The sequence below is a fragment of the Castor canadensis genome, chromosome X, assembly GCF_047511655.1.
Source record: "Castor canadensis chromosome X, mCasCan1.hap1v2, whole genome shotgun sequence".
NCBI lineage: Eukaryota > Metazoa > Chordata > Mammalia > Rodentia > Castoridae > Castor > Castor canadensis.
Genome location: NC_133405.1, coordinates 5,547,559 through 5,560,383, shown reverse-complemented (window position 1 = coordinate 5,560,383; position 12,825 = coordinate 5,547,559). Strand labels below are relative to the sequence as shown.

The following is a 12,825-nucleotide window of genomic DNA, read 5'->3' as shown; positions in this document are numbered from 1 at the left end:
CTCCAGCCTCCCTCTTTGCAGATCTGTCCCCTCAGCATTTGCTCGAGAATTTAGCTGTACCCCAGCAATTTCGCTCTGTCTCATTGAAAATAAAAAGGCAGGAGCTGCAAGCTTTTGCTTAGCTGTTACTCCATTCACAGAACAGCTCCTCCAAGCATGCTGTTTCCTCACTGTCTTATTCCTTACTGCTCAGTTCCTATTCACCCCTTTCCTCCGCAAGATCTGGCATGAGTACCCAGGGCCAAGGCCAGGAGGCCCCTTTGAGTCCTCATCTCTTTGGATCGTTGACCACCCTGGATCTCCAGATACTGCTGAGCATTTCTTCACACCAGCAGCACTGTCCTTGTCTCTCTTTCTTGGAGCCTTTGATCATAAATTTAAAAACATTTTATTAGTATATATTAGTTGTACAGGGGGCTTCATTGTGACATTTATATGCGTATTTACAATGTACCTTGGATAGATTCACTCGCTCCCTCACTCTCCTTCATCCCCTCTCCCCCTACTTAAAACAATTTCAACAGGTTTCATTGTTCTATTTTCATACAGGTATATAAAGTACATCAACCATATTCACCCTCCTGCACCCTCTCCATTCGCCCTCCCCTCCCATTAATACTCACCCTCTAAGAGGACCTGTTTGCATTCCTGTCCTTCATTTTTTTAAGTGTATATTCATTGTTCTAAGGGGATTCCACATGGTATTTCACCCATGAATACATTGTACTTTAACCAGATTAGCCTCTTATATTACTGTCCCTAACCTCTCCCACCCTACCTCCTATTAATCAACACCTTTCAGTGAGACTGCTTGATGGGACTAGGGAGAGGAAAGAGGAAAAGAAAATGACAGAGAATACTATCAAAATACATTTCATCTGTGTAGGAAGATGGTGTAACAAAATTCACAGAAAGCTGTTGATTGTCAACTTGATTAGACTGAGAAACACCTAGGAGATTAGTAAAGCAAAACCTCAGGATATGTCTGTTAGGGTGTTTCCAGAGAAAATTAACTAAAAGGAGAAGAGCTGACATAGGCTGGGGGACCAGATGAATAAACGGGAAAGCCAGTGAGCATAGGCATTTTTCTCTCTTTTCTTCCTGGTTTCCATGCTGTGAGGCGCACTTTCCCACCATGCCCTCCCCACCAGGATGGTCTGAAACCATTAGCCAAGAGAAATCTTTGTTTAGGACTGGCAGAGTGGCTCAAGCTGTAGGAGCACCTGCCTAGCAAGTGCATGAGGCCCTGAGTTCAAACCCCAATGCTACAAAAACAAAATAAGTAAAGAAAAAGATAAATCTTTGTTCTGCTCAGGTTTTTGTCACAGCAATGAAAAGTTTTCTAACACATAGCCTCTGTCCCTTGGTCTTCTCCTTTGTTGAGTTTTATTCCTTTCAAGTTGCTGTTTTTCAGCGTTCTGGTCTTGGATATATCTTACTATTCATACTTGCTCTGAATGACCTTGTTGACACTCCTGCATCCACTGCCTTCATGTGTTGTTGCCTCCTAAATTCCTATTTATAACCTCACTTTCTCTACTACTTACAAGCTCCTTGCCTAGCTTCACTCCAGTCTGACCTCCCTCTTGGTTTATAGGCACCATTCCATCTAGTCATCCACACTTTTCTGTTTTGTGCCTCTGTTCCTTAGCCTGTTGTTTCTACTACCTGAGGAAATGAAATAAATCCAGACTTTAAAAATCATCAGAAAAGCCTCTATCAGCCGGGCGCCAGTGGCTTACACCTGTCATCCTGGCAACTCAGGAGGCAGAGATCAGGAGGATCGTGGTTCAAAGCCAGCCCGGGCAAATAGTTCATAAGACCCTATCTTGAAAATACCTAACACAAAAAGGACTGGTGGAGTGGTTCAAGGTGTAGGCCTTAAGTTCAAGCCCCAGTTTCGCAAAAAAAAAAAAAAAAAGAAAAAAGAAAAGTTTCCATCAAACAAAAATCATGGAAATCCAAACCTATTTGCTCCAGCATTTCTCAGTAGAGGAAGGAGGTATGCTATTGGCATTTTGTATAGGAAAGTTTGGGTTGAACAAGTGTTTTATGCTTTGCAGGACACTTATCCCTGACCCTTATGCAGTAAAGATGAGTGTCTGTCACCCTGGATTTTGTGACATTTGAAAGTAATCCTTCACATTTCCTAGTACCACCCACCTCCAGCAGCACTGTCCCAGGCTAAGGAGCACTGATAGAGTTATCTACAAACTGTTAGACAGGGGCTGAGAAGAAAGTTTAAGAAGCCTATGAAAACATGTACTTTTGTTTTATAGAAAGTGAAAGCATATACCAGGGCTAGAATTACATTAGGCATGAGTTCCAGAAAGTAAGTCTTTCATATATTCATTCTCTTGGAATTCGCACCTATGGGAAGAAACAATATGCCAGAGTTGAACTGCATACTGACTTTTTTGTCACTGAAGGAGGAGAACATACAGTGAGTGGCAAGGGAATGACTGGGGGCAGGCTATCACAGAGATGTAAAGGAGGAACTTGGGTCTGCTAGTGGGCCCCCGTGTTGGGAGGGGAGGAGGGCATATTTTAAGCATACTAAGGCAGAAGAAACCTGTCAGCTGTGTGGACTCCATGGTAGATGTGACTGGAGCAAAGAGGTAGGAGCAAAGTGTGGGAGCTGTGGAAAGGGAGCCTCCACACAAAGGTGAACTGAACAGGGCCCACATTCTCAGCCTTCAAAACATGTACCAGAGTCCTCTGGGCACCCTAATGAACTCATAGGGTACCATATAGTGGCCATGTCATACTCCTAGCTTGAAATAGTTTATGATTTTACTGTTAGGTCACATTACATTCTTTCTGATGATGCCAGATCACTTAAGAACTGGGGAGGGGGGGTCTCTGCTGTTGCTGTCATTAAAAGTTAGTACTGTGGGAAGATGTTCGTGAAGAACAGGAAATGAGAGTGGAAGTTACTTATCTGTCTCCACAGTTTGGGGGAATTGTGTACTACCTGACAGGCACACACAGGTCATCAGGAATTAGTTGTGGTTTTAAAGAATGAAGTAAAAATATTTTTATTTTGACTTACATGATTTACTTTTTCAAATGACTTAGTATGGAATCACTGTGTTTAGAACTAATTCCTTAAATCAGTGGAACTATGCTTTTGGCCTAGAGATCTCTAGGAGAACTACTGAGTCACTAAATGCCCGATGGACTGAGAACTTTGTGGGACAGGTCACAGGTTTTCATTCCATAGACAAGGACAAGGACTGTCATCAGAAGGAAGAACAGTCGGGCTACAATTGGGAACAAAGGGTCATCCAGACTAGAGGAAGGGAAGCTAAGGGAGCTGTGGAGAGACAAAGTCTGACTAGGAAGTCATAATGGGGATAGAGAATGGATGAGGGACTCAAGAGAAGTTTGGATGGGAAAATGGACAGGATTTTGACTGAATACGAGAGTGTGGAGAACACAACAGGAGGTGCTTCCCAGGTTTGTGGTTTAGGAAATCAGGCTGTTTTGGTACCTTGCAGTAATTAGAAGGAGAGGGACAATGAGCTCAACCGGGGACCAGTATCATTCAGAGTGCCTCAAAAGAGTCAAATGGCACCCACCTGCACAACTGGGACTGGAGGGCAGTTAGGAGGGCTAGTTCAGAGTCTCTAATGGGGATGGGGTTTTAGGCTCTGTGGAGCATCACCATTTAAAGAGAGAAAAAAGGAACCTTGTCAGTGCACTAGCAGGATGCTATGACTGTGTTGAAATTCTTGAAGCCCAGAAAGAGGAATATAAGATAGACGGAGAGATTGACCAATGTACACGCTGCAAAAATGCTCAAGACGCAAGTGGAAGTGTTCTGCTGCCTTTTGATACCAGGGACCTTGATGAAGACAAGTTCCTGGTGGGGTGGGCACAGAGGGGACTTGGAATGGCAGATGAGGCAATAGTGGCTCCTGTAGCCATTTCTGTCTCACAAAGCTGGGTTACAGCAGGAACAGAGCTAAGGCTGAGGGGTACTGGATCATGGGAGGGATGGGCTTATTGGATGTGGGAATTTTTTAAATGGGAGATAGATAACTTGTTTCTTACTGGTAAGGATAAATGGTATGAATGGGGTTAAAGATGCAATAAAGAATCTATAATTGATGGCTTGATGTGACAGAGTCCTCAAAGGAGCTGGAAAGGAAGGGGTGAGATGTTGAACTGAGTCCTGGGTACAAGGAAAAAAGAAGTACAAAGGTGGTTACAAATAGAGGTGATTGTTGGTAGGGGCAGGAAGGAAGCTTATGGTGGGAAGGGTCCACAGCCTCTTTCTCTGTACACCTGGAAACCAGGTTATTATTGGGCCAGCAGTTTCAGGCCTCTAGCCTAGCCACAGAAGGGTCAGGGCACCAACGGAGCAGATGGATGAGCTAGGAGACCAGTGCACACTTCCTAGCATAGCATTGCTGTGCTCTTCTAGTGCCCAAAATCAGGAGTTTCCAGTATAATAAAAGTTTTACTGCATTAAAATTTGCTGTGCCTATTAATGTATTACCCAAATAAGTGCAATACCAAATACAACTTTTATTTTGTTTAACTGATTCTTCTGTTCAATTTTAGTTAGAAATCCTGTGTTCTGTCAACATTCTGCAGTTTATATTCATTGCCTTAAGACTGGACAAGATCATCCACTGGCCATGGCTTGTATGTAACTTTTTAAATCCTTAAACTTTTTTTTCCTATAAAAGTAATTTGTGTTTATTTTAGGAAACTTGGAAAAGACAGGCAAGCATAGGTAATGGACTAATAATAACTAGTTATCCCACCACTGGGAGATAGCACAGTGTTTTTATTCCCTTGTTGTACAAATAGTTGGGATTATATTGCATGTAAAATTTTGTATTCTGTTTTTTTGACCTAGCATACCATAAGCATTTGCCCAGCTCAATAAAATATCTTTATAAACACAGCTTTTGAAGTTTAATTGATGTGTACTTCAATTGCATTTTTCAGACCATCCCCTTATTTCAGAATATTTCAGTTGTTGAGAGTGTTTGCAATTTTAAAAACATGCAGTGGTGTGTATATGTAAGTTTTCTAAATTTTAAATTGACACATACTAATTGTAATTTATGGGATATGGTGTGACCTTCCAATACATGTTTACCATGGGTAATGATTAGGTCTAATGATCAAATCTGAGTAATTGGTGTATTTCTTACCTGAGACATTTATCATTTCTTTGTGTTGAGAATATTTAAAATCCTAGCTATTTTGAAATAGTCAATTAATTGCTGTCAGTCATAGTTATCCTACTGTGTTATAAACATCAGAAATTTTTCCTCCTGTTCAACCTGCAGTGTATATTTTTTGTGTATAAAAATCCTTACTTGTAGAAACTGTGAGATTCTTAAAAACATATGCCACACTGCCAAACTTGCTTTTCAGACAACCTGTACTAGTTTACACTTTTGCTGGGGATGGGCTCATAAGTCATGCTTCTAAACTGTACATTCAGTTAATGGGTATTTGGTTAAAATTGTACATGGATACATGAATGGAAGGAAGTATACATAGATAAGTGACAAGTTACACATTAGAGAATATAGTATTCTTTCACCTAGTACATGTTTAGAAAGAAGACTGAGAGCAAAGGCAGAAGAGTTACAGTGCTCCTGGGGCATGAGGTTATGCCAGTGGTTCCGGTTTGGGTTTTGGTCTTGGTTTCCTTATTTGATATGTACCTTTGTGCATGAGACATTTCCTGTACTGAACATAGTTTACCTTTTTAAAAAAAAATAAAAACTACAGTAAAAAACAAGAATATTCATTTGGAGATAGGGAAAAAATTAAGGGAGCATAGCTTCCAAAATTAAAGATATTTATAACTTCTGCACATAGTCTTTAATAGAACATTCATAATAAAAAATATTGTATAGGTACCCATTCTACATCTTCAGGACGTTCTAGCTGGAACATGGTAATTGAGTTCAAAAGTGATTCAGTTACAACATGGAGGACACAAATCCAGTCAAGAACAACTTTTTTGGCATAAGGTACAATTAGGAAAAAAGATTAGTAATTTTCAGTGTTTTCAACAAGTGAACAGAGGAATTTCCCCTGTTAATGCCAGTGGATGAAGCAGTCTGATTGCACTTTTCCCATTATGAGCAAGAGAGCAAATAAAGCCGTCAAAAACACTTATTATTCCACCCTTGAATGGAATTCACAGATGTGTTTTAGAAGGGGGAAGACAGGCTACACAAAGACTTTTTGGTGAAACCTACAATCCAGAAACTCAAGTTCATTAGGAGGTTTAAAAATCATGTATCAATCTAAATCATATATCTTAAGAGTAAAATGTAAAGCTACAGAACTGTTACAAGAAAACATAGGACAGAATTTTGAGGGCATGCATTTAGTTGAAGAAGTGTTTAAAATGGCACCGATAATAATGGTCCATAAAAGAGAGAAATAATAAATTCAGACCTCCTAAAATTAAAATGGCATGAAGGAAAAGACAGGAGACAGACTGGGTGAAAATATTTGGAAAACACATCCAAACTTTGACTTATACCCAAAATATACAAAGAATTCTAAGAATTAAAAAAATAAGAAAACAAATGCCTGAAGTAAAAACTAGCAAAAAACTTTTGACAATTCACAACGAGGAGCATATGCACATGCTGAGTAAGCACAAGAGAAGATGCTCAACACCATTACCTATCGGGGAAAGGCAAAATAAACCAAGTGTGATCCTACCACATATTAGAATTGGCAAAAATTAAAAAAAATGTACTGACAATACCTAGTGCTGGGGAGGATGCAGAGAAACTGGGACACTCTTGCATTACTGTCAGGAAGGCAGAACTGTATAGTCAATCCAGAAAAAAGTTGGCAGTTTCTTGTAAACGTGCACTTACCATGTGACCCAGCAGTCCACTCTTGGGTATTTACCATAGAAAAATGAAAACTCATAGCCACCCAAAAACCAGGACACAATTTTTTTACTGACCTTGATTGTGATTTCCCAGAGCTTAAAACCACCTGCAGTGAGTGGGGAGGTAAACAAACTTGGGTTATCCATACAGCGGAATGCCATCCATAACAAAAAGCTACAGGGAACAACTTGAGTGAATCTCAGATATATTATGCTCATTGAGAGAAGTTTACTTGTTGAATGATTCCATCTATACAACATTCTTGTAAAGACAAAGTGCAGTGACAGAGAACAGATCTGTGTTGACCAGGGGTTGTGTTGCAGTTACAGCATGACAATGGAGGAGCAGCATGAGGGAGTTTTATAGGGTGGCAGAAGAAGGTAGAGCCTATACCAATGTACAGGTATTAGAACTTAGAAATATGCACCAAAAAATCCAGTCAAGTTTACAATATGATCATTAAGAAAATAAAAAAGGACAACTGAATAATCCCTGCTGCAGGAGTAGAGAGAAACAAGATGTTAGGGAGGCTGGCTGGGTGATGCCCCCAGGGCTTAACCTGTAGGCTTGTGTGTGAATAAGACAAGGTCATTCTGCTATGACAACATCACACTCAGAATGTTCCCTGGCATGGTGACAAGGTCAGGTGATGCGATATACCCCACATGAATCTGCTAAATTCATTAACTTGGTAGGGGTGAGGGTAGAAGCCCAGGCAGCTGAAGTTTATGGAGAAACTTCACACAACCTCCAGCAGGTTGCAGATAGGTGCCTGTGAAGAGAGTATGTGAGGGTAAAATAATAGTGTGCACAGGGAAAGCCTGAGTGACATGTGTGAATGGCCGTGAGAGTGAGTATGTGAGTAAGAGTGAGTGAACGAGTGGGAGGGAGTAAATGTGTGAATGACTAGGAGCAACTGAATGAAAAAGTATGAGTGAATTTGGGAGTGAATGAGTGAAGAAGTTAGTGTGAGGGAGTGGAGACAGGGACTGAGAATGAGGGAGTGACTCAGGGTGAGGGAGTTAGTCTGAGATGGAGGAGTGAAGGAGTATGAGTGGATGAGTGAGGAAGGAAGTGAATGAGAGTGAGGGAGTGTCTCACCAGGAGGAAGTGAGTGTGAGTGACTGAGCATGAATGAGTGAGGGAGTGATTCTTGGAAGGAGGGAGTAACTGAGTATGATGGAATGAGTGTAGGAAGGAGTAATTGAATGAGTCAGTGACCGAGCATGACAGAGTCAGTATAAGTGACAGTTGGCATGATAGAATAAGTGTGTAAGGGAGTGACTGAATGAGGAGATAAGTGTGTGCGGGGAGTGGCTGAGAGTGAGTATGTTGGGGACCGCGAGAGTGAGGGAATGAGTACGTAAATGAGTGATTGTGAGAGTGAGGCAGTATGTGAGTGAAGGGAGGACATGCAGAGGCAGTAGCCCAGATTGCAAGGCTGTCACCTGAAGGAAATGTGGGCTGATGACAGCATTTCCTGCAGGCAGACCCAATGGTGAACACTTTAGTTCCCATGCTGTCCTCATGGCAGTCCTGAGTAGCACTGCCTTTTCTTGACTGACCCAGGAAGGTTAGAACAATGGCGCCCACCAGAGGCTGGGGTAAAATCTAAAGACACTATCTGTCCACTTCTCCCTGCAGGTGGTGTGTGTCCCCCTGTGGATCCTCATGTCCTTCCTGTGCCTGGTGGTCCTCTATTACATCGTGTGGTCTGTCTTGTTCCTGCGCTCTATGGATGTGATTGCAGAACAGCGAAGGACACACATAACCATGGCACTGAGCTGGATGACCATTGTCGTGCCTCTTCTTACTTTTGAGGTAAGCTTTCTACAGGATACCTCCTTGGCCTCTGAAGCCCACACTTATTTTGACCATACCCTGTATAGCTAGAAAGCTAGCCCTTGACATCCCAGTGAGCCCCTGCTGGAGAGAAGGCCTAGAGGAAAGGGCAGTGAGGACATGTCCTTTCCCCTCAGGGATGGGGAGCCAGGGGTGCTGGCAGAGATCAGTGTACCTCTACAGCTGTGGTGCATCCACATGTGTCCAGCTTCTACTTTTTGAAAAAGAGAGTTGGATATTGGAGTTCTGTAGAGAATTCTGGTATAGGGGACTCTTAGAACAAACCCCAGGCAGAGTTTCTTAAAAAACTGGTGATGAGGTATCTCCAAGCAGATGGATGTTGCTTGGTCCTGAGGAGGGATGCAAAAGTTCATCTGGTTCTCATCTGAGTAGTTTTCTGCCATTTCTTGTGTTGGCTTTATTACTTCAGAGACCTGCCTGGGGAGAACCCACCTAGTGAGGCAGCTGCAGACTTTGTCCATTTTCAGATGTATCAACAAGAACTTGACTGTGCGTCTCTTTCTCTAGATTCTGCTGGTTCACAAACTGGATGGCCACAATGCTTTCTCTTGTATTCCAATATTTGTCCCCCTGTGGCTCTCATTGATCACGCTGATGGCAACTACATTTGGACAGAAGGGAGGAAACCACTGTATGTACTCAGCCTTTCAGAAGCCCTGTGGGGGGGTGCATGTATGCATGCCTGTGCCCTATGAAAGGATGATGTTTGAGGGCCGCAATTTACGAGTTGGTATGGACTCTAGGAAGAGGCTGAGGAACATCTGTAATGTTCTAAGGTTAGGACATGGTGTGACACTTGCTCTGAAACACTGGCCTATACAGCTTGCCTCCAGTGCACACTGTAATTGGAAAGTGGGTGAAACAAGGCAGGCTGGCTATCTGAACTCCTGTGTCCTCCTCTTCAAGATGGGGTTCACAGTCCTTTCTCCCAGAGTTCAGGAAGATAGATGAAAAAACCTTTTTCTTCTGCTGGACACCTAGGAGTCATCCTAGGTCCCGTTCTGCCATGCCCCCTCCCCATGACATCATAGAGTCTTGCCAGCTGTCCCTGGCTAGACCACTCTATCTCTCCACCAGCATGCTGTGGCATGTAGTTTTGAATCTTTGAGGTGGGTCCGTTCACAATATTTTGAGCTGCACTGGATGTAACCTAGACAACTAGCACACCGGCGGCCCATGTAGGGGGAAGCCTAGATTGCAGACCAGGCTGTGCTGCTGCTTGTGCCCTGAAAGAGCCAGCACCAAATTGACAGTCTCCTGTGACAGAGAGGGAGAGTGAACCTTGAAACTAGCTCGGAGAGGGCTCATGAGCTCATAAGTACTGGCCTTGACCAACTCCCTTCTCAGATTCCAGAGGGTAAGAGAAAGCTTTTGCTCAGATTATGCTTTTGTTTATGCATGAGTTTAATTTGGGCAGGGAAGATTGAAGGAAAGTAACATGGTCTAGGTCCTACCACAGGTATTTGAGAACCACCAGAGCAAGCAGGGGCTCTCAAACTCCACCATTCATCCCAGTCCTTGAAAAGCCAGGTAAAGTGGCCCCACACTACCCAACCCATCCTGATTTCTGAATGAGGAGGCCTGGGCCGGCTCAAGAATTGCCTCCTAACAAGGCTCTGGGATGATGTCACTGCTACTCTAGGGTCCCCACTTTGAGAACCCTGGAGCTAGAGGTCTGAATTCTTCACGTTATTGAGCATTTGGAGCTTGGACAATCTTTATTTCTGGGTAAATTGGTACATTGTGCCAATAAACCTAGTTCAGGAAAGAAAAGCAATGTGAAAGCCTACAGCTTGAAAAGCAAAATTCTTATTTTTCAGGGTGGTTTGGTATTCGCAAAGATTTCTGCCAGTTTCTGCTTGAAATCTTCCCATTTTTGAGAGAATACGGAAATATTTCATACGATCTCCACCATGAAGATAATGAAGAAATGGAAGAAACCCCAGTTCCAGAACCTCCTAAAATTGCTCCTATGTTTCGCAAGAAGGCCAGGGTGGTTATTACACAGAGCCCTGGAAAGTACGTCCTCCCCCCTCCCAAATTAAATATTGAAATGCCAGACTAAAGGGCATTTGTGGGGCCAGAGCGTGAGTGGACTGGGTTGTACTCTCCCCCATTCCTCTGCCTCTCCCCCGCCCAGGCCAGAATGGTGCTGGGCCTCCAGGGACCTCCATCTCATGCCTCGTTTGCATTCAGTGTCAATCAGCCACTCACCACAATGGGACGCAGAGGTGGCAGGAGACCGAGGACATCCATGGATATGGATGCCAGGGGGCGTATCAGAGAGGGAGGAACCTACTTTCCTCAGTTTAGGCGCCTGAGGCATGTGCTCGTCCCCATGGTACCCACCTGGGGATGCCTGCTCTGGGATGGCTGCTTGGTTAGGCCTGCAGAAGGAGCATCTATGGCCAGGGAAGTTTTTGAAGTGCTAAAATTCTCATCAAAGCATTGTTGGAAGATGTGGTTTTCATGGGGCTACCTGCATGTGCAGCTCAGAGCTGTGCTGCTGCAGGCAGCCAGTGGGGACTGTATCCAGGTCTGCACATACCTGGTGTTCAGGCACAGCACAGCCATGCTTTTCCCTGTCCTTATCGTGGAGAGGTTTTCCTTTGGGCATACTGACAGCAGGTCTTCATAACCTCATCAGTGAGCCCTTCCCAATGGAGTGACTTCATGCCTGTATAGTATTTATACAAATATTTTAGCATTGTAATATACAGTGTCAAATCCTAGTTCTGTACAGCATATTCTGTTAAAGTATTTTTTTACAAGCTTGTTCTGGAGACAGACGTGTTCTGCCATAAAACTGTAGAAGTAGGTGGCACACCTTCCGCGCCCCAGAGGAGTGCTACACCTCCACGGGACATTGCCATTAATGCCCTGAAACTCCTTCACATGAATAGTAGCTGCTCCTGCCTGCACAGCCATGACAAGCAAGAATAGGGCTGTGCTTTTCCAACACCCAGGGAAATCTGCCGAGCAGAAACCTACAAAGCACTGCTTGAGGCCAGACACTGGAGAAGGTTGCTAAGAGCAGAAATGGCCAGGGACTCCTGTCTCTGTTAAAGCCTGGCCTTCTGCCTTCTGACAATAAGAGGGCTATACACCAGTGGGCATGCCCGTGCTATCACCTGATGATGCAGTTTCTCCAGGCTCTACTGCTCCAGCCAGCCTGGAACCCAATACTGAATACTGTAAGCATAGTAGCCTCTATCAGAATCAAATAGGTTACTTTCCAAAGGACATAAGAGGAGCATTGATACTCCTGCCCAGGAGACGCAGGCAGGTTTTCAACATGGGCAACTACTCAATTGGCCTCAATAGGGAATAATTGAAGTCCATTGTTTCCCTGATCCCATCCCTAGTGTGGAAGTCCAGAAAACCTGTTCTGGTTTCAGGAAAAAGGGGAACCAGAATGGTGTAGCCTTTCCTGCTTGGTGTATAAAATGTGTAGCTAGGTCCACTATTTCTGCTCCTTGTAATTGTTCAATAAACTAATTCCTCATTTTACATGTGTATGGTGTGCATCTTATTTTATAGGTTGCTGGGAGAACTAGAATTGATCTTGGCTAGCATCTAGGGCAATCTCTAGCTGCTATAGGCAGCAGAGGCTGGCAGGTGTGGCTGAGTGTCCTTTGTGATTTGAGTTGCTCTTGAAAGGGCAGCAGGAGGGCTACACAGAGGGAAAAAGGGGGTGTCATCCACCAACAGTCTACCATTGGCTGGGTGTACGGTTGGAAAGAGGGGTATCACCAGGACTGTACTGTTGGCTGGGAAATGACACACTGCCATTGTTGAAGCCTATCGGAGACTTTCTAGACTGCTCGTGGAGTTCGAGAATCATTCTGAAACTGAAAATGCCTTTGGAGTGCTGCTGAGGACTTGTCCAGCCATGTCAGCAGATGAAGATTGATTCCCTCCCAAAGACTCTGAGTTTCTGTCTAGCTCACTCTAGATATCTCTATGGTTCCATGGAAGTGTAACTTGGATGACCTTTCAGCTCATTGCTGGCAACAATTGACAAGTCCACCAGTTGCTGTTGGTTGAGGGATTCTCTGCAGGCAGCCGATGG

At 43.7% G+C, this 12,825-nt stretch overlaps 1 protein-coding gene across 4 annotated transcripts in view; it reads left to right on the top strand.

Moving 5' to 3' along the window:
• Tmem185a (transmembrane protein 185A) overlaps positions 1-12,263 on the top strand; it is a 95,619-nt gene extending 83,356 nt beyond the window's left edge. For all 4 annotated transcript variants that reach the window (XM_074063163.1, XM_074063162.1, XM_074063164.1 and 1 more), the window contains 4 exons: positions 4,570-4,653; positions 8,535-8,711; positions 9,261-9,384; positions 10,574-12,263. In XM_074063163.1, coding sequence (XP_073919264.1) covers positions 4,570-4,653; positions 8,535-8,711; positions 9,261-9,384; positions 10,574-10,818 — 630 coding nt within the window. In that variant the 3' untranslated portion in view covers positions 10,819-12,263. The remainder of the gene's footprint in view (positions 1-4,569; positions 4,654-8,534; positions 8,712-9,260; positions 9,385-10,573) is intronic.
• Positions 12,264-12,825: the final 562 nt, after the last annotated feature.